The sequence below is a fragment of the Nelusetta ayraudi genome, unplaced genomic scaffold, assembly GCF_046127955.1.
Source record: "Nelusetta ayraudi isolate G7.1 ecotype Tasmania unplaced genomic scaffold, CSIRO-AGI_Nayr_v1 ptg000084l, whole genome shotgun sequence".
Lineage (NCBI taxonomy): Eukaryota > Metazoa > Chordata > Actinopteri > Tetraodontiformes > Monacanthidae > Nelusetta > Nelusetta ayraudi.
The window spans coordinates 6,786,001-6,812,469 of record NW_027466134.1 but is presented as its reverse complement, the minus strand read 5'-3'; the positions used below and the strand labels follow the sequence as shown (position 1 = coordinate 6,812,469).

General features: G+C 50.6%; 1 protein-coding gene across 1 annotated transcript; it reads right to left on the bottom strand.

Moving 5' to 3' along the window:
* Nucleotides 1-1,856: 1,856 nt before the first annotated feature.
* Nucleotides 1,857-26,469, bottom strand: LOC142900812 (cadherin-12-like). The gene is made up of 14 exons (XM_076045350.1): nucleotides 26,303-26,469; nucleotides 21,618-22,356; nucleotides 16,111-16,405; nucleotides 14,804-14,923; nucleotides 13,842-14,009; nucleotides 9,617-9,798; nucleotides 8,087-8,343; nucleotides 7,859-7,995; nucleotides 7,092-7,213; nucleotides 5,660-5,783; nucleotides 5,228-5,536; nucleotides 4,457-4,649; nucleotides 3,863-4,313; nucleotides 1,857-2,814 (listed from the first exon to the last, which is right to left on the bottom strand). The coding sequence occupies exons 2-14, from the start codon at nucleotides 22,251-22,253 to the stop codon at nucleotides 1,909-1,911; spliced, it is 3,900 nt and encodes a 1,299-aa protein (XP_075901465.1). The 5' UTR covers nucleotides 22,254-22,356; nucleotides 26,303-26,469; the 3' UTR covers nucleotides 1,857-1,908.

The following is a 26,469-nucleotide window of genomic DNA, read 5'->3' as shown; positions in this document are numbered from 1 at the left end:
AGAGTGCCAAAGACATTCTGTCAAATGTAGTTTTTTGAAAGCATCCAAATCCTATTAGAGCAGCGGATTTTGATTTAGAACCTACATTCAGCTGTGTGGAGGACAGAAAAACAAGGGTTGGGTTGGTGCTGGCGGGGTGGGGGGAAGTAGATGGGTGGTGTAGCGGCCGCTAATTGATAGAAATACAATGAGCGATGCGATCAGATAACGATAAGTGCTTGTGCAGCACGTCGTGCTGCTCGCCTTGGAGACGCGTAGCGCTGAAGGCAATGGCTGTGAACTTAGTGCGAACTTGGCAGGATGGCATTATGGGTAACCCCCGTGATCCCCCCCACAGTGAGCGAGAGATGAAACATCGAGATTAGCTAACACTGCGACGCACCAATGAAGTGAGTCACCGCCGTGCATGAAAAACGCTGTGCGCACCGCGATTTGGGTGCTCTTGCGGAATTCTGAAGGAGGCAGAAAGGCCTCGAGAAGACAGCCGTCGTTCCGACTGTCACCACTTCAGAGGGAAATGTGACTCCGCCGCCCCGCCGGCGCGAACACTTCGGTTAGTCAGACATGTTCGATCACTTTTATTGGCGACGCCATCGGTTTGAATAATTTATCCCGGTAGCTCCTGAGTCACGGCCGCGTCACTGCGAGTTTTGCTGCAGAGATGAGTCGCTGTCAAACGCGAGACGGTGGTGGTGGTGGTGGTGGTGTTGGAGGGGGGTAAAAGAGGAAGAAAGGGAACAAAAAAACCCCACACAGTCGTGACACAAATGAATATTCCACCACCGCCGCCGCCTGTGCGAGCCGACAGCGTCGTCGGGGAACAATGAGGCTGCGTCGCTCACAAGGTTTTTGGCCTGCTTTCGTCCCTTTGGAAACGTGGGGGGGGGGGCGAGCGAGCCTCAGGTGATGCCTCCCGACGAGCCAACACAAAGGCCGGCCCGCAAATGGTGTTGTGCGGGGGCGACATTCTGGGTCGTGAAAAAGAAGGAGGAGAAGAGGCAGGAGCTGGGAGAGGGGGAGGAGGAGGAGGAGGAGTTCTGCAACAGTTTAATAGGCGTCAATCAGGCGCTTTAATTCCCGCGTGAGGCCTCCAGACACCTCCGAGCAGACGGACGCACACACACACACACACACACACACACAGACAGGCGACTCGTCGTCAGTCGTAACACAACTCGATGTTTATCTACACGTGGGCGTCAGTGGCTGTAACAACAAAATTCACAACAATCTTGGACGGTGGCGATGTAGCGTTCTGGTTGCATAGTGCAGCTTTTTTTGTCGTTGCTTCTTTTTATTTTTACTACTGACTCCAAATGTACAAACTGCGTGAGCACATGGTGGCGGTGGTGGTGTGTTACTGTCCGGCTGCTGTGTGTGTGTGTGTGTGTGTGTGTTTCTGCTTCAGATATTTGTGTCCAGGTGGACGCTCCCAGTCACCCCCCCCCTCCACACACCCTGGCCATTAGAGTATCAATATTAAATGTCACAATTTCTCCCTCAATATTTGATGAGGCCTATTTTTTTTTTTCTAACAATGCAGCTTTCAGGGCTCAGATTTAATATTGTAGAGGGTTAAAAAAAAAAAAAAGAAGAGAGGGGTTGGGGGGGTCGTTGGGGGCGGGATTCATTTTTTATAACTTTAGCGTTGAAAGCCCCCCCGAGTGCATTATTAATACCAGCTGGTGAGAGGAAAGTGACGGATTCCATATGCAACTTTATAAACACAACAGGGGTGAAAACTATATGTTGTGCGATGACGCTACGCCGCGGCGGCGCTACAGTCAGCCGGCAGCCTCGTTCTTTTTTTGTTTTTCATTTACCAGGCAGAAGGCGAAGACGAGACAATTTCTAGTTTTTTTTTCCACCTTCTCCTGCGTTTAAAATCCATCACTGTCAAGTTCCCGTTCAGAAATCCCATTTCTGTTGTTCTTTCTTCTCCGTGACCTCGTTTTGTTCATGAGTCGGCGCCGTCGCCGCCTGCTCGGCTGCCGCATCCATCGGAGCGTCACCTCCTCCTCCTCCTCCTCCTCCTCCCCCTCCTCCTCCTCCTTTCTTCTCCTTCTCCCTCTCGCTGATGATCTCCACCAGCCTCCTGAACTTCAGGTTCAGCTCGTCCATCCCCCCTGCCCCGCCCCCCGCCGGCGCCCCCTCCTTCTCGCCGTCGCTCTCCAGCGAGCTCAGCGACTCGGCCCGCGAATCGCGCCCCTCGAACTCGTACGTCTGCAGCGAGTCGTAGGGCGGCTGCGACAGGTCAAAGGTCACCTGGTCCAGGCGGATGCTCAACAGGTCTTCCATGCGGAGGGGCTGCGGGTTGGCTCGGTCCTCCGTCCTGGCTGGCTCCGCCCCACCGGGCCAGCGGCCCCCCCTCCCGCCGGGGAACGCGCCTCCCGGGAGGCGCAGAGACGGCCGGGCCAGGTCGTCTCTCTGGAGTCTGCACATGCTCAGTAGCGGCAGTCCCGCCGGGTACGACCCGGCGCCACTCGCCCCGTTCATGAACGTGCCGCCGCCGTTGAGCGAACCCACGATGCTGTACGTGTCTCCGCCGGCGAACGCCGCCGGAGGCTTGGCGTGTGAATAATTCTGCTCGGAAACGGAAGGGATGGACGAATCAGTGTCAATGTCGTCCAGCGTGCAGCTGGTGGCGCCGGTGCTGAACTGGGTCTGCGACGACCCCGGCCGCCCGTCCTGCTGGTTTGACAAAGAGCCACTCTGACTCTGGCACGCCGACTCGCCGGGGTCACACCGAGTCCGGGCGGCCGCGGAGGTCGCTGCCGCCGCCGCCGCCGCCGACTGCGGCTCTGACAGGTTTGTCTGGAAGGGAAACGACCAGAGAGGAGATTTAGATCCTGGCAGGGAGACATTTTGAATTTGTTTTTAAATTGGAAGATTTCATTTTGTGAGAAGCCAGAACATCACAGAGCGGACCTGATGATCTGAGGTTCGACCTTTAAATGTTACATTTGGTTGAAATCAAAAGTCACTAGCGTGACACTCTGTCTTAAAGGTCCCCCGTCCTTCACATTTTCATCTCACACTCCAGTGAAGCAACAACAAACAAAAATTAATCATCCCAAAAAAAATATCTAAAATAAAACACTGGCAGATTTAGCCCACTGTTTACAGCCTGCTGCTGAAACTGATCATATCATCAACAAACAAGCAAATGTTGAGGTTATCAGTGCCCTTTGTGACATCACAAAAAGGCCGATTCTCAGGATTCTTCTTGGTAGCAAAGAAAGCAAAACACTGACATAGATCAAAAAGTAGAAAATAGATAGAATGATGCTGGAGTTAAATCAGGTTGGAGACACGTCACCGTTTGAAAACTAAATGTAGGTCCTTGAAATCTGAAGCCTACACTCTGAAACTTGTCAGTGCAAAAATCTGCATCTTTATATTTGCAGTGTGGTGCAACTCTGTCTATCTCCGTCTTTCCCTCGGTTATTTTTTGCTTGAAAAAAAAAACAGGGAATGACTCATTTGGATTTGGAACAGAGGATGAAGGGGAAGGGGTGGCGGGGGTGGCGTGGGGGCGGGGGCGGTGGGTGTTTGTTTCATTCATTCATCACACACTCTGACATCTGATCCCAGCCGATCCGAGAGGCGCCAATCAGAATTCAGAAATGCTGTCACTGAGTGAGAACCTCCGCCGCCTCTGTGGCCACTGTCCATAGAATGAGAATAAGCCACACCCACTGGGTTCCACTCTTGTGCGTTTCCATTGAAATGGCACAAAAGCACAATTGTTCAGCGCTTATGTGGGATTCAAATCCTCTTTCCGCCCCCCTCCAAGCCCCGCCACACCCTCCCTCCCCACCGCCTCGCCCTGCATTTCCATTTGCTGGCACCACGTCCTGACCTTGGCCTCGTTCTGCTCCTCCTGTGCATCGACGGCGGCGGTGGCGGCGGCGGCGGCAACGCTCGCTCTGCCGCCGTCTTTCCCGCCGGCTATTGTGCTCCTCGCCAGCGGTGTGTGTCCCGCTTCATAACAACCAGAGCCCATCTCACAAGAGCCCAGCAGGGGCTCAAAGGTGCTCTGGCTCTGACAGACAAGAGAGTTGCCAATTTGACCTGCAGTCAGCCCGTGGCTCAGCTGTGTCAGCTGCAGACCTGCCTCCAGGGGCCCGGCAGGATAATCTCTCAGCACGGGGAGCGTGTGGAAGCCGTAGCAGAGGCGGCCGTACAGCGGCGCCGAGCCCGGCCGATGCTGGGGGTCCGGGCCGGGGCCGGGGATGGGGCCCAGGCCCGGCCGAGGGTTCCGGCTCCAGCTGTACGTCCTGGCCCGGGGCGGATTCTGCTGTGTGTACCATCTGTGGCAGAAGATAAAGGTCAGTGACGCACACACACACAAACGTGCACACCACAGATACGGCTTGCGAAATAATTATTTTTGCACGCCCCCCACAACCCTCCTGGACCCCTCTTTTTATTTCTCAGTGTGGTCTTGGCTCACATGTTTCCGCCGTTGTGCATGTGCTGCATTCTGTGCATGCTCTGCAGCGCCGCCATGTCAAAGGCCGCCGTGTCGGCCTCCCCTCCCCCCTCGTCGTCGTAGGATATGATGTTCTCCCGCACGTCGTCGTCCTCGAAGGGCGAGTGCGAGTCCCGCTTCTGGTGCCGCAGGGACAGCGAGAGTGCGCACACCACTAGAGGGCAGAGCAGAAAATAAATAAATTGTCACAGTCGAACAGGCGAAACTAGTGGACATTCGTCCCGCCAGTAGGGGGCGATACATGGGATTTTTGTTATGACTCCGATACAAAGTTAATAATAGGCTAGCATTGCAGACACCACACTGACATTTTTATTTAAAATGTCACCATCATTATATATATATACATATATATATTAAAATATGTATATATGTATATATATATGTATGTACAACTGTGTAACGCATATATAACGCTAAGCATGTCAACAAGGCAAATAAAGCTACCTTCTATCACACACAGATATTTGGTAGAATTAAAAAGTCAGGTTGTAGGTCCTTCATGACCAGACAGAGAGAGAGAGAGAGAGAGAGAGAGAAAGACAGAGAGAGAGAGAGAGAGAGAGAGAGAGAGTAATGATGATACATTTGTTGGACGTCTTGAAGAGAAACTGCAACAAACGCATCGATCTCATCACGCAAGCATCGATCCGATACTCACCTTGGTATCCACACTACAGATTTTTCGAGCGACCCTCCCAGCCCTACAGGCCACAGTGGGAAGAGACCTACCCAGCAGCGTGGTGACGCAGGCCAGCATGGCCAACAGGGTGACCAGGCTGAAGATGAGCGAGGTGGAGGCGGACGGCGCCGGCAGGCAGACAGCGTGCCGCTCCCAGCGCCGCTCCTGCGGCTGGCCGCGCTCCTCCGTCCGCATGCCGCCCCGCAGGCAGGGGCAGACGGTCACCGTCACCGTGGCCGTGTTGGTCAGGCCGGAGGCGCCGTCGCGCAGCACCACCGGCACGTAGAGGGCGAGCGAGGACGAGGCGAAGCCGGGGAGGGGCTCTAGGGCCGACTGGAGCACCAGGCTGGCTGTCACACCTGGTCACATGACAGGGAAACATTTAGCTTTATCAAGGCAGGGCCACTCGTAGCAGCTGCTGCTGCTGCTGCTGCTGCTGCTGCTGCTGGCGGGTCTCATTTTTGCGAGCTGACTGGCGCCACCTCCTGATTCTCGGACGGTGAGGTTGAGCGCTGTGCTGGACTCTGGCGGGATGCTGAAGTGGACCGGAGCGTCTTGTCCTGCTCCACCCTGGTCCTTATCGATGGCTCGCAGCACCTGGACCACCTGCAAAACAACCGCCGTCCAATGTTAATATTTGGATGCCAACCTCCCCTACCCGACACACACACGCACACACACACACACACACACACACACACACACACACACACACACACACATGGCGTTGGTCCGAGCTGTGTTGCTAAATATAGAAGTGCTGACGTACGCAACGTGGTGAAAAGAAGAAGTGGAGAAAATCCTTCTTTTAATGGCGAGCACATTTCCTGCATTATTCATTCGCCGTATCGTGCGCACGCTCTCCATCTCTCTCTCCCGCTCTGGGCTGTATTTTATCACTCTTATGGCGTATTTTCCTGGGAGCCATTCTGAACTGGGGGCGACCTCACGTCGTCGTGAGACAACACTCCAGTCAAAAACGACGAAGCCGACAGTTTCAGAGTGGCATCGCCTCACGTGCGCGCAGGTGGGCCTGACAGCCGCGTCTGATTTAACGACCCTTCAGCAAGACTAAGTGGGCGATCAGCAGGCGTCGAACTCGAACTGCATGATGATTTTTGAGCGTCTGCAGGCGCCTGCAGACGCTCAAAAATCTCCTCCTCAAAAGAAAAGAAAAGAAAAGAAAAGAAAAGTTTCCCTGCGCCGAGTTTTTCCAACTTCTTACGACAAGGGAAAAAAGAATAAAAATAAAAATACCTGACTTTAGCGGTCTGATGGAACAGAGTGCACCAACGGAGAAAACACATTATAGCCGTTTAAGTTGGGGAATTTGGCTGGAAACAGGCAAAGGGAGAATCTAAAATGAAGACCGCTAGGAGGGTAAATGGAAGATTTCAAGCACCGCCGTGCTAAAGACGTGGAGAGATCTCATTTAAAAATCTCATAACATCGGCTTAACTTTGCTACCCTCAACCATTCTGCTTAAGGTCCCATATTAGAGCCATTCTCAGTTGGTATGTTCCACAAGCCAGACTTCAGTGAAGCTGCTTGCACAACAAATTACCCAAAAGAACTCTGCAGAATCCATTTGGCTGCACATTTAGCCCTGTTTTTGCAGCCTCCTGCATGTTTTAGAAGGGGACAAGAAAGAAGGTGGTGTCAGGGGGCGGAGCCAAAACCTTGCTGTGGGTTTGGACAAAAACCTGAGGGAGGTATCAAAAATACCCTTTGTGACATCACAACGGAAAATTTTCCATACAAATTCTTGCATTGTCTTCAGACGGAGCCGTGCAAGTGACTTCCAACCATAGCCTGCCTTCACATCTGCTATAAGTCTATTTACATATTTATTTATTTTTAATTAAATCATTTTCTTTTTCACAACACCCACACAGAAGCAGCAGAAGAACAGACCTGTCCCGGGGCGCTGGAATCGCACACAGAGGTCGTGTACTCTCTGTCCAGCTCCGGTGCGTTGTCATTCTGGTCCAGCGTCTCGATGGCCACCACCACCCTGGACACCAGGTTCGGATTGTCTGGAGGAAAAGCAACAACAACAGACAGAAGAAGGAGAAGAAGAAGAAGAAGATTTGATTTTCACAACCACATTTTTATTTACAGTAAGAAACCGAAACTTATGCACGTTTTAAAGAGCGACATAAACATTAAACATAACAAAACAAAATAAAGAAAGAAACAAATACACAATAATAATTAACAATAAACAATCAAACACAAGCCAAAAAGCAACACTTTTTATTGCACCAAATTGTTGAAAAGCTTTCGAGATCTTTCAACAGTTTAAAAAAAGGAAACTTCTAGATGGATTCTGCAACAAAGGTTGCGGCGCCACACACACAACGTTGCATCAGTACTTGAAAGCCCTTCTATTTAATTTCTTCTCAAAATGTAAATGGCCATTTTTGCTTCACCAACAATAAAATTTAAGAGCTGCCACATTCTCCTGTTTTTTTTTGCTGTAGGCCGCACCATAAAATAAAAGTCGCGATAGTAAAATTTTGATTAAAAGAACTAAAAACCTTGGTTAAGAGAATAAAAAAACGCAGTGAGTGAAGAAGAAGAACCCTGGAGTCACTGACGGTGAAACTATTACTGAACTCCCATTACTGCGCCGGGCTCCCAGGGCGGCGCTCCGGGTGACTGACGAGCCTCGCTCGTACCTCTCTGCGTGGCGATGACTGTGATGTTGTGCCACTGCTCCTCCTCGCGGTCCAGCTCCATCACCGTGCTGATGGATCCCGTGTCGGAGGCGATGCGGAACAGGGCCTCGGGGTCCGACTGCGGGTCGATGGAGTACCTGCCACACACACGGGCAGCAGGAGAAAGGGTCAAGGAGAGCAGAGAGAGAGAGAGAGTGAGGAGGTTGGGTGGGGGAGCCGAGGCGGCACCTGATGTTGCTGCTCTGGCCCGTGTCGGGGTCGACGGCGTGCACGCGGCCCACGGAGCAGATGGGGGGGCAGTTCTCCGACACGTCCAGGTGGTAGCGGGTCTGCGAGAACTGCGGCGGCTCGTCGGCGTTCAGCACCATGACCCGCACCGTCGCCTGGTCCTTGAAGGGGCCTTTCTTCAGGTAGCGCGGGTCCACGAAGGGGTTGGACACCTCCACCGAGAAGGTGTAGGAGTTGCAGGACTCGTAATCCAGCAGCTGCCGGGAGTGAGAGAGGAGGATAAATGTCAGTCTGGTGAAAGTGTTTGTCAGTGGTGGGTCAATGTCGTCGCCATCATCTGCACCATCATGACTGAAGAACTGTAACCACACCTTAAGTAGGTGACACTGCGTTTGATTGTCGTTTGTGCTGCGAATATTGTATTTGCATTCGCATCAATACATAAAAACAATCAAAAATCAAACAAACAAAAGTTATAATCAACTTTTCTCCAAAACTTTCATCCAATTTAATTTAATCGCCGTCAACTTCTCTCATCTTCAACATTTTGAGCTTATGTGTTCTTATTGTTCCCAGCTCCCCTTGTGGGCCAATAAAACTGACATGCATTGTGGGAGATGTAGTTTATGGCCAATATGCACCTCAAAGCAGTTTAGATTTTCATTTTAAGACAATCCAGCAGCCAGAGCAATCAGTTTAAGCTCTGGCTGACGCAGCAGGCCTCCAGTCTGACACCTCTGCCGCTCAAGATTCATCATTACTGCATACAGACAAACACAGTTACTCTAAAAAGGGGCGCGTCACCCCAAAATTGAATTTTCATCCATTTACCACTGAAGACAACAGGAGGTTATGTGGATTAGAAAATACCAACACGTCTCTATCTATGTCGTAAAATGGGTTAAATTTACAATTTATATAAACTCTCCCTTCAGCATTAATCTTCGGACCCAAACGCTCGTTTTTCTCCTTACACTGCGTGTGTAAAAAAAAAAAGACAACACACACACACACACACACACACGCCCACACACACGCCCACACACACACACACCCACACACACACAGTCTGTTTTTAAAGCGTGGGTGATTAATCATGCAACCAATCACCGTGAAGATCTTCACGCTGGATTTCACAGCAGCCGTAATTACCTTCAACATGCTGAACGCCGATGTTAAAAGCTCTGGCGCAAAAAGGGGAGAGAGAGAGAAAAAAAAAAATCGCCTGCCCTAAAAGTGACCTACTCGTTTCAAATTAGCTCAAATTTCTCGCGCCAGCTGCACCATTAGCTCATTGTTAGTCGCTAATTGCTCACTCAGAGCCTTGGGATCCGGAACCTGTTGACAATACAGTGTTTGAATGGTCTAATAGAATTCCACCTCCCTACCCTCCCTCCACCCTTTCCATCCTAAAAACCGAAATAAAATGAATTTTCGGGGACAAGGTTAAACGAGTCCGACTGAAATGTGGCACTCTTTTATATTCTCCTGTGAAGACGAAGCGGCCGTCTCGGCGGCTTCATCACTCACTTTGCTCAACACGATGACGGCCTCTTTGTCTCTGCCAGTGAGATTGAAGATTTCGGCCTCCTCGCTGTCCATGATGGTGAATTCCAACTGCGCGTTGTCGCCCAGGTCGGGATCGGCGGCGGTCAGGCGGCCCACCTCCACGCCAGGCGCCGCAAGCTCCGACACGGAGAAGGACCACGCAGCTGGCGGGGTGGAAAACAACACGGGCTGAGCGGCTCGGCCGAGCGTGGAAGGAAAATAAAGCTCGCAGCGAAGGTCGATGGTTTGGGTCGCAGCGCGGCGGGCTGCATCTGGCTCTTCCCTGCCGCGATGGAAGAAATGGGCAACATTTTTCTCAGTCTTAAAGTACAAACACACTGCACAGTGTGCACAGCTGTAATGCACTGCAGTGCACTATTCCAGGACTATCTGCACATGCACAGCTTACATACATACACACCCCTCCACTTGGTCACTGTTATTCTGTATACTCTGTTCATACTGTTCATACTGTTCATATTGTTTATACTCACACGTCGCTGTTTATGCTGTTTATACTGTTGATGATGTACATTACCCTATTTATTTATGTACCACCAACATTCTACCTCAAGATTTTCCCATATTTCCCATATTTCCCATATTTTTATATTTTTATCTCAGCTTGTATATAGATTTTTTAGTATTGTATTTCTGGAACTGGGCAACAACATTTCGTTGTGAATTGAACCACTGCTGTGTTTTTCTTCATAATGACAATAAAGAAAGTCTAAGTCTAAGTCTAAGTCTAATTGCTTGCAACGTTTCTGCAAAGAAAATCAATTTCTGAGCAATTAGCATGAACGATACAACAGGTGCAGCTTCGAGGTTCCGTCTATCTTCTATGGCCGCTTCTCCTGCACCCAAGGGGTGGCGGAGGTGCTGGAGTCCATCCCAAATATCGCTGGGTGGAGGCGGGGCCTCACAGAGAGACAAACAACCAGCTGTGCCCACACACACACACACCTACAGCCAGTTTAGAGTTGCCAATTAGAGTAGTGCTCTCTCGACGGTGGGAGGAACCTGGAGAGAAGCCGCGCAGACACACTGAGAACATGCACATTCTACACAGAGAGACCCTGGTTCTGTCTGGAAGTAGAACCCTGGACCTTCTTGCTGTGAGACAACAGTGCCGAGCGCTGCACTTCACGGTGTGACTCCGCCTTCACCAAAAACACGCTGTGATAGGCTTCCCCAAACCACCAACCGTGGGCGCAGGAGAAGCAGTAGAAGGAAATGATGGGAAAAATACCAATTGAAAGTTGTTGTTTTTTTTAAACATTAAAACATAAACATCACTAATTTACAACTTTTCTAACATGCGTAACCATTCTGGAGTTTCACAGTGGTAAAGAAATTCACCAAATGAATTTAAATATTCATTTGACCCCATGTATCGCCACTGACTGTGAAACTCCAGAACGGTTCCTCGGGTGATTGAGTGGGTGAAGCTGCTCTTTAGAGTGAATCATCCCTTTAACTGCGGAATTACTTTTTTTTTTCTCTTCTTTTAAACAGCACTGCAGACACAAAGGGGGGAACTTGTAAAACCACATTCCAAGATTTAAATACACACTCTATTCACAAAGTCACTCTTTGGCTCGCTGAATTTTTGAAGATAACACGAGCCGTGGGTTCCTTTTTCCTCCATCTCTTGCATTAGCATCGGCCTCGAAACTGGTCTCTTGGGAGAAGTGGAGCATTTGCATGAAAGGCCGTCCTTTAAGAGTTTATCTTTGTAGCCCCTTTTGAAGCTAAATTGCACGCCACTAAAGATTTTAACCCGTGTACATATTTAAAGCCCTCGTTTGTAAATTATTTCGGTCACTTTTTTTGTTCCTATTTTTTTTTTTGGAGGGGGCACTTTCAAAAAAAGGCAGTAGGTTGTTTGAATCGGTCTAATTACGCATCTGTGGATTTTTGTAGTCGTGAAGAGGAGGCAATTTAGTGACAAGACTCCGGCTGAGCATCCGGCGAGGGAAGAGCGACGCGGAGACACCGGCTGTCACAGCTTGTTTGTCTGACACAGATATGCGGGACGACTCTCCGGCGAGGCGTCGCCGTCTCCGAATTGCCTCTGATGCGGGTAAACAATCGGCGTGACGAGTTCAGGAATGGAAACTTTCAGGTGAGACAGCCTCAGTGTTGGTGCGCGATGACTCTGTTCACTTCACACATGACGACAAGGACTTCTGAGTTAGAAATGACGAAAACAAATTTGGGAAAGAAAAACGCATCCTTTGGATTATAAAATAAGAGAATTTCCGTTGTTTTGACTTTTTTATGAACCGGCTGCCGTTGACATGAAGGGAATTATCCAATCGTAATGGCCCCATATAGTTGTATTCCAATCCACATATAAGGGATATTTCAAAGAATCTATTTTTCATGCCTACGTAGGGTCATGTGAACACTGCAGACATTTTTCAAAAGTATTGCTTCCAACTGCTTTATTACTTTATGTTAGCGATTTAAAAATAAAGTGCCCCCCCCCCCCCACACACACACACACACACATACCCATTGAACTTCAAACTGCATGTTAGACTCTCTTTTAAAACATGTCCTTCTGATGCATGAGGGCTTTGTCTTTTTTTTTTTTTTTCATTTTCTCGATATATCATGATATATGATTGCATTCTAGGATATAGTCATGCTCAGTTATGTGTGACTCATGTTCATCTTTAGGCGTTAGCTAGCGAAACCAAACCTGGTGGCAAAGAAAGGTTTTAGTTTTGATTGTAGCCTTGCCGATAGTGTAAACAAGACTACTGCTACAGCGAGTAGTTGAAATATAAATATGACCAGAAAGAAAGTTTGATTGTTGTCAAATTCTCTGACTATGGCATAAAAATATTTGAGAGTGATGTAGTAGAAATGTTCATATGTTCAGAGATATTTAGATGCACGTGCAACCAAAGCCTGAAAGGGACAAACACAGGAAATTTGACCCTGTGTTATTTTTCCGCTCTTCTTATTTGTGTTGTTTCTATCCATCTATCCGCCCATATCGCTGCTGTTTGAGGTAAAACACATTAATCACTAATTGTGCTCGCGACACATCAACATCCTGTTTGAGTTACGACACAACGCCTCGGCGTCGGCGAGCCTCGGCTCCAGTCGTCAAGCCCACCCGTCGTCTTCGCCGCTCCCGCAGCCCGTCTGACAGCGGCAGCAAATCCAGAGAAACGGCTCCGGCCCTAATCGCTGCCGCGCTGCCTGGCTAAGCGCTAATCATTCAACTCCTCGGCGCTCCAAGGATCGTTTCAGGTTGGGAGGGGGGCCACACCCCCTTTTTTTTTTTGCATCCAGAGAGCGCACTTAGCCCGCCCGTTTGCTTAAATCGAGGCATTATTGTCAGCCGGGGGGGAAATAATGACCCGGGATGGTCGGAGGTGGTGAGCAGGGGAAGATGGAGCGAGTTATCAGTAAATAAATAACTCACGGCTGGCATTTGGAAATATTAAATTGCTCCTATAAAGCGGCGTATTGCAGCACAATATATCAAGCGGCGGAAAGAGGGGCTTTAAACATTAAAATGAATGGCACTAAGCAGAGAGAGGCTGCCTGGGAGAGAGAGTGGGGGAGGTAGAGAGGGAAGCGGGTGAGGTAGGGAGGAAGGTGGAAGGCCTATACAGAGAAAAACGCAGTGTATGTCTCAAAACGTTGGATGCATTCGGCAGTGATTTTACCGTCTATTGAAGCGGAAAGCACTGAACTTTAGCATGAAATATTAAAGGGGTGGAACAGCGGAAAAGCCCTGGATGAGGGGGAGAAAACACGATCTTTCACTCTTCCTCGTCAAGTCTGCAAGTCCATTTGACTCCTGGAGGCTCCAAACGCCGGTGTTTTTGTCAATGTTAATAGCGACTGTCTCAGGGAAAGGGAAAAAAAAAAAAAAAACGGGGTCGTGCTATTCCCAGTGATGTTAAAAACAAATGGCATCAAAGGAAACGACAAGGCGCGGCTGTCAGGCTACCTCAGCGCTTCTATCTGATCTTGCACCTGTCAGAGCGGCTACGGCCTCAAATGGAGCATAAAAAGAAAATGTAGCAGAGCGGCTGTGACACACACACGCACGCACGCACGCACGCACAAACACACACTCCGTGACAAGATCATTCCAATCTGTACCTTCACGCACGCACACAGGCAGGCAGGCAGGCAGGCAGTGGTCGCGCTGCGATCTGATAGCGGCGCCACTCACTGCGTCTGAAGTGAGGCGGGTTGTCGTTGACGTCGCTCAGCCTGACGGTGACGGTGGTGGTTCCTGACAGCCCACCCAGGTGGCCCCCCATGTCTTTGGCCTGCAGGACCACCTGATACTCGTCCCGGCTCTCCCGGTCCATGTCGGGCACGGCTGTTCGCAGGACACCTTGGCGGGGGGAAAAAAAAATGAAAAAAAGCAAAACAAAAAACGGTTAGCATGAGCGGAAATCAGAGATTGTGTGATAAACTCCTCGTTTGTGAGCTTTGGCTGCGTCTCATGGTGAGATAGAGCCTGATAATCCCTGTTTTCTGATTTTCTCCTTGATCTTGGGCAGATCCGTAACGCGGATCTGCTCAGGGTTTCACCAGGGGATCACAGCTGGTGGAGAAAAAGCTGTGGCCTGAAGTGGAGCATCAGAAAACAGAGATTAACAAGGCTTGCAATGTCCTTTCTTACCACTAGGTGCTGCTACATTTAACAGACTGGGCCTTCAGAATTCTGAAATAAGTCCTAAAGAAATCTTTACAAAAAAAAAAAAAAAAAAAATACAACTGGCTTTGAAACCTTTGTAATCCTGCTACACTTTGAAAATATCAGTGCGGCCGGTTGGCTGGTCGGCCAGCGACACTTGCACAACATGCAGAACAAGGACACTGGTTAAAAAAAACCAAAACCAAAACAAACGCAAACATATGGGCCGACCAGCTGCGTGTCCCTGAACGGATAGTATAAAACATGCATTGGATCGTTCCCATCCGCGACGACAACATATGGCGGCAAAGACACGACATATGATTCCTAACCTCCGGGAATTATGCAGAAAACCATCATCCGCCAGCTGAAGACTTTTTTTTTTTTTTTTTAATGATAAACAGCTTTAAAAGTGTGTGCGCGTGTGCGTGTGTGTGTGTGTGTGTGCGTGTGTGTGTGTGTGTGTGTGTGTGTGTGTGAACTCGGACCTGTCTGAGGGTCCACAGAGAAATAGTCCTGACCCTGAGTGATGGCGTACACCAGCCGAGCGCTGTTCCCATATGTGGGATCATCGGCGTCCTGGGCCGTGACTTGGATTATGGACGTGCCTGTGAGAGGAGGGAAAAAGGCGTCAAAGGTGACGAGTCGGGCGAGCGACCCTTTTAAAGTGCAGTAGTTAAAGCTGCCGGCGGCTTCATAAGCTTAATGTGTGAGTCGGAAAATCTGCCTATTGAATACCAAGTACTTACATCGACGGGATTAGAGGGATAATGCACTCCTCCGCTGTCTATCCGCGTGCTGCCACTATTTTCTTTAACATCCGTCCTGTGCGCGCCGCCGAACGCCAAACGCGACGGCGTTTGCCCTTGAATCGCTGGTGCCGCGCCAGCTGTGGCGGTGCAACTTTTTGCCTCGGTGGCGGCGGCGCATTATTAACAGCGGGAAGGGCGATGGGACCGAGGCCGAGGCGGAAGAAGGGAAGGAAGCTCGCTGGAGGAGCAAATTATCCTTCAGATAGTTTAATTAGAAATTCAACGTGACGGAATACGTTTTTAATTGTATTTTAGTTTTTCAGTCTGAAACTTTCGGAGTTCTGATTTTAAGTTTGTTGTACTTAAATATTACAATGCAAAGATGATGATAACCCTTTGCGGTTTTCCATACTTTATCTACAGCAGCAATATATTAAATATATGAATGAAATGCATAAACACGCCTGAGTGTGTTGATGCATTAGAGCAACCAACTGACAATAATTAGCCGTGCACAGCCGCATATTTTGTCTTAATTGACTGTGTGGGCAGATTTTACATCCACAGTTTCATATACATCATTAGTGTACTTTTTATTTAGAACTCAAATTTTTCTCTTTACAGAAAAGTTTTTTTTTTTTTTTCTTACTGTCTCGCTCTCACTGCTTCTGCTGGATAATTATCGGTTCAAAAACACTATTTTTCTCCCGAGGCATTGACCCGTATAGTAGAAGACAGCAGCGGAACACGCCCCCCTGGACTAATACCAGGCCATGGCAGGAGTGGCTGTTGTCCCCGATGCAAGTCAATAATAAAAGATCTGAGATGATAATTTTTACGTCGAAAAACGGAAATTAACCAGGCAGCAGTGAAAGACAGACTGCCACCAGCTGACAATTTCCCAAAAAGTGAACCTCGTGATTTTTCGCGTCGTTCAACTCGCGCAGTTCAGGACGAAAAAAACGTCCAGCAAGCTGAGCATCTCACGGATGTTCTACCAACACTAAACTGCAGGTGCAAATTCACCATCGGCTGGTTCTGACCTATGTTGGCCATCTCGGGCACCGTGGCCACGTAGGGCTCGTCGGGGAAGACGGGCGGGTTGTCGTTGATGTCCTGCACCCGGATGATGAACTGGGAGGACGGCTCCAGGGCACGGCCCGTCTGCCGGTCGGTGGCGGTGGCCACCAGGCGGTACTGGTCCTTCTCCTCGCGGTCCAGGGCCTTGGTCACGTGGATGTTACCCGTGTTGCCGTCGATGACGAAGACGGAGCCCACGCCTTCGCCCTCCAACATGTACTTGGTGCGTCCGTCCCCTCGGTCCATGTCCGTGTGCAGCTGAGACACACAGAACGATAAATGAAATGAGAGGCTTGTTGGCGGCGGTGACTCCTCTGCTCTTGCAGGTATCGCTCATTATCTCCCATCAATTTGTCTACCGGGACGTGCAAACACGCCTCCCAGCGAGGCGAGATGTGCTCAGTGAGTTCGAAGCAAACGGCACCAGGTGTGGAGGATGCACACGGGACCGGGGCGGAGTAGTGATGCATGCAGCCAATTAAACCACTCGACCAAAGACGCCATTAGGGGGGGTTTGTTGAGGGCACGGGCGCGTCAATACGCACGGCCCATCCGCGCACGTGGCTTTCACGTGTACGTCCGCAGATGCATCCTGCCGCCGTCCATCTGTAAATCTTTCGCTCTCCTCCATCCATCCATCTGTCTCTTTCGCGCCCCCCCCCCCCCCCCCACACACACACACACACACTCCTCCGTCTTGTAAATCCATCTGCCCGCCCGCCTCGCTCCCCCCCCTCCCCTCCCTGCACCTTCTTAAAAACCAGCCCTGGCTGCTCCTCGTGTCTCTGCCCGTTCTCGTCAAAGTTGTCTCGGACCCACAGGATGCCCATCTGCTTGCATGCCTCACGCAGCCGTCCCGTCCCGTCCCGTCCCGTCCCGTCCCAACCCATCCCGCCTCCCATCCCTCCCCTCCTTCCCTTTGTTTTGCTTCTTGGTGGAGAAAAGCCCCGTTTGGTGTCTAATGGCGGCGGGATATTAGTGTGAGGGCAAAGACACAGAAATAGAAGGCCAGAGTGAAGAGATTACTCAGCCCTGCCGACCGAGCGAGCCTCCTGACCAAGAACCTTCACATTCTCCGTATAGCCACAAGGCGCACATGTTCATAATCCACAAGGCTTACTCACAACCTCGGAGGCGGAACCTCCCGACAGCCCTGAGAGCATAAAGCCTCCGTTTACTTGGACTGCATGTGCGATTGTTTTTTTAAGGAGGAGGAACTGCAGAGAAGTGAATTTAAAAAGCTTGCTTCCTTCCTTCCTTCCTTCCTTTCTTTTTTTCTTGCTTGCTAGCTGGAAACGTGCCTCGGAAAGAGGAGGAGGAGGAATTTAATTGCCCACTTAATGATGCGCAGAAGAATTAGTCCAATCATTTGTGCGCTTAAGACAGATGTTCCATGCCATTCCTGGGAAACACGCGGTCCCTCGTTTCTGACGTGATGCATGCTAAAAGCATGTGTTTGTGCACACGGATGCACGCACGCACGCACGCACGCACGCACGCACCCAAACACACACACACACACACACACACACACACACACACACACACACACTGGCCTCCGAGCATCGAGGCAGGAAGCAAAAAAACATAAGAAGGAAAATAAAAGATTAGTGGACATTCAGGATGAGTGTGTGTTTGTGTGTTTGTGTGTTTGTGTGTGCGCGCGCATGTGTGTGTGTGGGTGTGTCTGTCTGTCTTGGAGGATGAAGTTGGGGATTATAGGAACTCATGATAGCACACCCTACAAATTGCCAGATAAGGGACTCAGGCTTCCTTATTCATTCCGACACCCACGCCCCCCCAACCCTCCCACCCCCCCCACCCCTCCGCCTACCCCTGAAGCTTGGCTCGATTCTGATCCCACCACTTCACCGCCAAGCAGAGACATCTTTTTCGAACTCTCGCACCGCACCGCACCACCCACCACCCCCGAGAAAAAGAAAAAAAAAAAAAACTACCCACCCCGGCCGGCTCCATCCTCTCCTCCTCCGTCTCCATCCTCCCCCCCAGCCACTCCTCTCCTCAGGTCTAATTGCCGGCTCAGTCCTGCTGTGCTTCAGTCAGCATGAAAAAACACTCTCACGGCGGGGGGAAGGAATTTATCCGCCCCACACAAAAGGACAAGGGGAAAAAAAGAAAGAAATTGTCTCCTCCAATTGCTTTGTCATTTCTTTTTCTCTGCCGTTCTAAAATCGGAACACCCCCCCCCTCCTCCCACCCGTCACCCTCACCCCACCCCCCTTCCCTCCGCACCCCGCTCAGACACCACATCATCCACCTCCGGGTTCATATCTGCTGCCGCTCCTCTGTCTCTGACAGCCAAATTCTTCCTTCACCTCCTCCTCCTCCTCCTCCTCCCGCCGTGCCGGCTGAGGTACCTGTGATTTGAAATGCTGATAATTCCGCCTGAAACCTGGCTGCAGCAAACCGTTTGAAAGGATAATCTGTCAAGTTTCTCCACGGAGGAGCGGGGAGAGGAGGAAGGGAAAAAACATGTTTTTCGACCGGCTTTTTGTCCGGGCGCCCGTGTTTTTTTTCACCCCCCCCACCCCCCGGCGCGTGAACGCCATCAAGAAACACGCTTGCAGAGCAGCGCAGCGGCTGATTGCTGCACACTCTATCCTCCGTTCCCTCCCTCCCGTCCTCCCCCCCCCAACTGTATCTGTAACAACCAGAGAGCGAGAGAGAGAAAAAAATATTAAACATTTATGAGGTGTATACTGAACTGGTAAAAATCCAATCTAGACTGTCACTATAAAGTATGCCGCTAGCTACAAAGTGGTTGGCAGCGTTTCCCACCCGTTAGCTGATATAATCCTCTGAGCACGCCGCTAGCTGCCAGCGGACGCATTAGTGTGAGGCACCTGACTGTGAAATTCTACAAGTAAACCCTTGGGGACGTGAACGGCGCAGGTACGCAGCGGATTAAATCACCTTTGCCGGGGCTACTCCCGGTGCGAAGGCGATTCAGGGTTGCCAGGGTCGTTTTTTTTTTCCTACTACATCTAAAAAGAAAAAAACTGGCGGCCCGACAGGTGGTGGTGGTGGTGGTGGGGGCACCCGCCGCACAGCCGCCGCACAGCCGCCGCAAAACCACTCTGAAAATGCAATGTGACGTGTGAATTGAAAGGGGAAATCCTCAGAGTCGTCGTCGTCGTCCTCCTCCTCCGTGAATGTGTTACGTAATGAATCAGCTCGATACCCGCGACCTCCGGGGGCCACACGATTTGCCGAGTGTTTTGAGACGCTTGCTTGATCAACTTGATTCGCTCAGACAGACGCGGGAGCTCATTTTATTTCAACTCGAGTGCCAAATCAAAAAATTTAATAAATAAACTGCCTTCTGCTGCCGAGAGGAGAGGGAAAAACAGCGTGCAACTTGGCAAAAAAAAGGGGAAGGAAGAAGAACCCCTGTGGTGAGCCCAGTCAGAGGAGGAGCTGTGCGGCAGCGGAGCCGTCGCGAAGCCAGCCGGTGTTTGTTTTTGGCTGATTTCTTGGAGGTGGCAGGAATATTGAAGGCTGAACTTTTGCAATGTTTGTTTTCCAAACAGCAGCTGGATCCCCAAGTACCAACTTGAGGAGCACCAGTGTACGCCGTTTCCAGCCAGTCCAAATATAACTGGACCAATCAGAATCCAGGCAAGCGGCAGAAGCTACAGGTGGAGGTTCAGTTGGGGATGAGAGTCAAAGAGTCATGGGGCTGCAACCGACTGGCTTCTCTGTGAAAGTTCTCAGTGGCCCAAGACCTTGTGGGTTTTCAGAGTCGAGTTGCGTTCAAAGACAACCAACCAAGCAGCTTGTCTCCAATTGGTTTTCCTCATGGATATGTGGAATATATCCCGCCGCCATGTGAAACATTCCATCTGGAAGGTGGATTCAGAGGTACAGCCAAGTTTGTTGGTCTCGATGAGCTCATTTTCATCTTCACACCAGTAAAGAGACCCGACTCAAGTCTGGTGTTGACAGGCTGAGATTTTATCTTCACACAGGCTATTTTACCGCTGAGATGCTAATCCCAGGGTAACTGGTTTCAGGGATCTACTGGCAAGTCCATCGGTTGTCACGTGACAATCCCGCTAGTTTTTACTTTGGTGTGTGAGAACAATGTCCATGGCAAAATCAGTACGTAGTAAAAAACCCTCCTAGGATCTACACCTGACATCTTATAAACACCTACCTGAGCCCAACCCTTTGGCGTGACAGTGACACCTGGTGGTTGGATAGTGAATAGCAGGCATGAAAAAACATTTCAGTGATCTCGGCAATATTTGGCTCCAACGCCACCTCACGGAAGCAAGAGAACCGATTTCAGTACAACTATGAAGGAATTATGAGGTTTGGGCCAGTGAAGAACCCAATGGTCTTGATCCAGTCAAAATATAGAACTACTGCAATACACCAACATGTTTCCCAAATCAAAATGGCATGGTCCAGTGTTCCCAGAGCCCTCTGCTGCTTTTTGATGGTTGTGATCACAAGAAAGAAAAGTCTGAAATCAAGATAAATTGTTGGGCAGGATGAGCTACATTCCATTATGCATAAGAGGAGGCCAATAAAGGTAGTCAATGAGGCAGCTGGCTGCCAGAGTGTAGTAAAAAAAACTCATTTTATTAATGACGCTGGTGCACAATAAGCAAACTGAATGGAGGTGATTTCAAGATGTCCTTGTTTGGCGCCTTTCCGCGTTTCTTCTGCACCGTTAATGCGTTGAAGTTGCATGCAAGCAGGCGATGCTGTCATTATTAGTTTACTGATGTGATTTTCATCAAGTTTCCAAAGGCAGGAGATCCACAGGCAGCCCACACAGAGGCCGTGGGATGTCACTTTCTGCTCCAGAAGTCGTGAGGCTAGCGGTTGTTTTGATGGAAAACAAAATAAAATGTGTCATTCCTCAAGCTCTGACAAGCTGAATATTGCATGGGGGTGGCTGACCAGCAGAATTCCTTAAAGGTTCGCCCGAGGACGGGGAGAAGCGAAACGCTAATGCAAACGTGCTCTTTGTCGCACACGACGCAGCCGAGGCGGAGGAGCAGCAGCAAACTTTTAGCCTGCCGCTTCGCAAAAGATCTTTACTTCCAGCGCCATCAGTAAGTCTGGCATCTCTATCTTATAATACATTCATGGAGAGTGCAGTGGCGGTAGCAGAGACACTGAGAACAGAGTGGGGCAGACTCGTAGAGTGGCGTTTTTTTTCTTCTCTTTTTTGTCCTTAAGCGAGCACACAGGCGCCGGAAAGTAAGATGTGAAATGAGCCTAAGTGCGTTACAGAGGCACAATTGCACAATTTTTATTTTTCCCCAGTAATTCCTCGCGAATACACACGTTTTGCCAAATACGATAATGGTCAAACCGAGCACAGCTTTTATTTGCTCAGATTATACCGCCGTTTCGTCCTTAACAAAACGAACAGTGGTAAATGTTTGGTTCCCAACGATCTGCAGCAGCAGCAGCAGCAGGAGCAGCTACTTACCCGTCCGATGAGCACCGGCTCGGGGCCCCGGTACTCCTCGATGACGAAGAACTGGTTCCACAGCCAGCTCCTGCGGTGGCGGGTGCGAGGCCGGGCGGGTAGCCGGCCGTCCTCGGGCCAGGTGACCCACTTCGAGCCGCCCGGCGCCGTCCTCGCGGCTAGAACTCCGCCTCTGCCCGCCTCCAAACGGAGGCCAGGCCGGACACGGACCTCCTCTTCTGGACTCGAAGCGTCAGGCTCATCTTCAACCGCTCCATTGGTCAGATTGCCTCTTTGCTCCTGGTTCAGGGTGACTTCAGGGCTTATGGATGTGGATGCGGTGGACTTGGCGGAAGACTTAGCAGCTTGGATGGTGTCGACGCGCCCCGCTGTGCTGTCCTCAAAGTCAAAACCGCTGGGTTTTCCGAGGCTGAAAGCCCGGCTCGGCGCCGCTCTCTCCTGCTCCTCCTCTCCGGCATCGTCGTCGTCATCGTCCCCCGTGTCGTGGAGCGGGCCGTCCAAATCTTTGAATCTCACAACAAAGTCATCCGCGTACGGTGGACGGGGCGAAACTCCTCGCTCCTCGCTGGAGTTGGCCAGCGAATGGGCTCGGCAGAGCGGCAGCAGGAGGAGCAGGAGGAGCAGTCGAGCTTCCATCAGGTCGGTTCTGCCTGGAAGGGGGAAACGGATTGACGGCTGATCACTCGCAGCTCTTCATCACGAGCGCATCTCGGCGGTCGTGTCTCCTCCACAGGAACACCTGAGGGGAGGAGAGGGTTCATGATGAGCCGCAGTGGAAGGAGACGATGGACACATTTCACAGGCTTGTGTTTCACTGTTTATGTGTTACGAGCTGGAAGCGCAGCCGCGAGTCTCGGACGTTAAAAAAGTGCAAATATGACAAGGACCCGATACGTCCTTAGCCAAAGAGAGGAAATTCCACTTCCTACTTTCTGCTGAGATATTTTTTGTGTTTTACTGTCGTGCATGAATCCTGTCATTGATTACTCAGGGCATTTCTTCCCCCCCGGAGTCAAAGTATGGTCTTAAAAATTTTCAATTAATTCGGGGCAGCGGTGCCTGGCGGTGAGGTGGAGCTCAGGTGCTTTAGTGTTCCCTGTCACACACAATTGCCCGGGTAGCTCGTGATTGATGCCGCACCTAAAGATGCGCATCCCGGAGCCTCCGTGCCCGGCGGTGGGAGAAGATCCCCTTAAGAGAATAATTAGACTCATAAATAATTCAATCAATGACCTGTCCTCCTCTCCCCAAAAGTTTAATGGGCTGAGTTTCGTTAGTATTTGAGTCAGATGCCGCCCATTGATCTTTGAAATTTGATGTAGTGAGAGATGTCGGCAGCTCGAGCGGGACGCCGCGGCTTCCTTCCCCTCAGCCATCCCGCTTCCTGACATCTGTTTTTCACCTTCATGCATGCATAGAGCAAAAGCGTTATCACACGCGCACACACACACACACACGCACACACGCACACACACACACACACACACACACACAGTCGCTCGGCCGGGCCAACGTTGTCGTGTGTGCCAACAGACACATGGGATGTTGTAGACGTCTGTAGGTTTAAGGGATGGTTTTGCAGGGAAGGTGCTCCTGTGGCACCTGTTCTGGGATTTCAGGTGTTGTTTGGTGGCAACTTAAAGTGGCAGTTTAAATCTTGAGTACTAGTACTTGATTCATGATAGAACTGCAGGACTGGAAAAATCTTTGGGTTATTTTTAAAGCCATCCTCTGTGTTTCCAGACGGCCAGGCTTTTTTTCAATGTTACTGCGCTGGAACCAGCCAGTTTGATTGTGCTTGACTTCCTACATTGCAACTGGAGGCACTTATCAGCCAGTTATCGTGTGACACCTGTACGGCTCAAACTCATTGTGGACCCCCAACACTAATGTATTGAATCTGGAAATGGCCATAACGCGGGAACCTGATCACTGTGGCATCATGGGAAATGCAGTTGCATCATGGGAAGTAGACCAAACGCTTAAAAGGCCAACAGCTACAGCTATCCATGGATGCTATATGGGGGAAAGAAATCAGAATTTTAGAAATAGTCAAGAAAAAAAAAAATAAATAAATAAAAGCCTCCAACTGTTGCTTGATTATTGTGTTGAGAAACTCCTGGAAGGCCTGGTTGAGTCCCTGCAGGAACCTGTGCATGATGCAAAGATCAATGCAGAGGCTCAAGAACGTGTCTGTCCGAGCTCACAGAATCATTTGGCTCATAATGAAGCGTGTGCACGAAGCCATTCACAGGCCTTTTATTTTCACTTCGACGTGTCATTAGAGCCATGCAACATTTTATGATTGGGCTCATTTGCACCATTAAAACTTGGAAGTATAGACACACACACAGACAGACAGACAGACACACATGGAGAGAAAAAAACAGAGCACTCTAGATCGTGACCCACTTTGTGGGAAAGTAGGTTTAGAACTGAGTTCAGTATACGAGCACTTGATCATAATAGCAGTAATAATCTGCTCTGCCTTGAATTCCATCCGTTTTTATTTCGCTCCAAATGTAGTGCTGGGTGTTCAGCATTAGCATCTGTTTGCTTTCATCTCAACTCCAGCAAAACACGAGAAGTGTCGCCTCCCCCCCAAATAACAAGACCCTTTTGTCTTCCTTTCTTTCTTTTTTTTTAGCATTAGCATTGAGTGAGCTTACACAGCTTACATCTCCGCCGCGCCGCAGTTTCGCACTCCAAACCACGTTCGCCGCCAGTGGATGTCATTCACTGTTGTTTGAAGTCTTTGGGAGCGAACACGCGTGCGCGTGTGTGCGAGTGAATTGTAAGGCGAGCGTGGTGTGTTTGTGTGAGTGTGTGTGTGAGTGTGTGTGTGTGTGTGTGTGTGTGTGTGTGTGTGTGTGTGTGTGTGTGTGTGTGCGTGTGGAGGATGAAAGCGTGAGGACGATTTGCTGCTGCCGGCTCAGAACGGCACGACGGGCGGCGGCGCGGCTCTAAATTGCAAATCGCTGTTTCAGTCTCACTTCAGCTGGCGTGGAGGCTGCGACAAGGCGATCGGGCTTTTTATTAAAAATAGCCTCTGCAGTTTGGGCCTTTTTATATATATGGGGACAGGAGGCAGAGGGAGGGTGGGCTAAGGGAGGGGGCGGTGGGTAAGTGGCGGTGGTGAGTGGAGGGGCGGGGGGGGTGGCTCCAGTTCTGCTGGAGGTACTTTCGGAGAGAGGGGGTGGAGAGGGTGGGGAGCAGAAGCAGAAGGGGGGGGGGGGGGGGGGGGGTTCGGCTGGCTGCCTTAAGTGACCAGAGCCAGGAACCTGCTGTCTGTCTGATCTCACTTGAACACGCACGCACACGCACACACACACACACACACACACACACACACACTTCCAGGCCTTCTTCTCAGTCACCCTGCTGGAGCTCTGACACCCGGACAAGGCTGAAACCTGAAGTGAAACGCGCAGTGGCAACGAAAACTGAGCAGGGGCCAGGTGTCCAAATTGGACAGAAATATATATATATATAAGTAATGAATGAAATAGAAAGAAAATGTCACGGTGCTCTGTTTGAGTGAGCCATGAGGAGGAGGAAGAGGAGGAGGAGGAGGAGGAGAGTCTCTTCTGTCCTGTGCCATCCTGACTCCTCCGATGGAGAGTGACGACTCGCAGTAGCCTCCTTATCACACACGCGCATTCACTCGCGCTCATGCACACACACACACACACACACACACACACACACACACACACACACACACACACACACAGCCTATTATCATCTCCAGCAGAGACAGAGCCGAGAGCCCGGAGCGTGACCCTGCCTTGTTGGAGAGATGACCCCGTTTGACGAGCGATAACGTGATTCACACGCTCGACTGTTACAACGATCACAGGCGCGCGCGCGCACGGACACGGACACACGCGCGGGCTCGAACACACACACACACACACACACACACACACACAGGCGGAGGATCATCAGGCGATGCACGCGGCAGGTGAGCACAAAATTTGAAGAAAGGGGCGTGTGTGTGTGTGTTGTGTGTGTGTGTGTGTGTGTGTGTGTGTGTGTGTGTGTGTGTGTGTGTGTGTGTGTGGCGGGGATGAGGAGGGGGAGCGCGCGCGCACAAGCGTCTCCGTCAGTTGAGGGCGCGTTGGAGAGCGCAACGGCATCATCATCATCCTCCTCCTCCTCCTCAGCAGCAGCAGCAGCAGCACCATCTGGCCAAAAAAAAAAAAAGCCTCTACACACACGCGCGCAACACGCACGCACGCGCGCCCCTCCGCTCCTCAGCCCATCGTGCCAAGCCGAAACATCTGCTGGAGAGGAGGAGGGATGTTTTGGCTTCCGAATTGAGGAAGGGAACAGTTGGCGGCGGCGGCAGCAGCAGCAGCAGCAGCAGCAGCATCAGCAGCATCAGGAACAGCAGGCGGATCCGGTGCTTCTTCTGATGCTGCTGCTGCTGCTGCTGCTGCCGCGCCGGAGATGGATGAGAAACAGCGCTGGTGGAAGAAAAAGTGCGGAGAGGCGCAGAAGAGCGGCGCAAACTTGCAGGAGCGGCAGCGGCTGCGGCGGCTACAAACGCTTCCCGGTATAATGGCTGGCTGTGTGTGTTTGTGTTTGTGTGTGTGTGTGAAAGGTGATGACAGAATCAAAATATTACAAAGACTTAAAAAAAGAAAGAAGAGCGGAGGTGAAGAGGATAGGAGATCTCTTACCGTGCGGTGTGCGCGTTCTCCGAGCCGAGCGCGACAGGAAGCATGGCGAGGTTCATCTGAGCTCAGCTGAGGTCTGACCACTTATTAGCCCCTCTCTCTCTCTCTCTTTCTCTCTCTCTCTCTCTCCCTCACTCACTCCCTCTCCTCTCTGCCTCAACATCACTTCT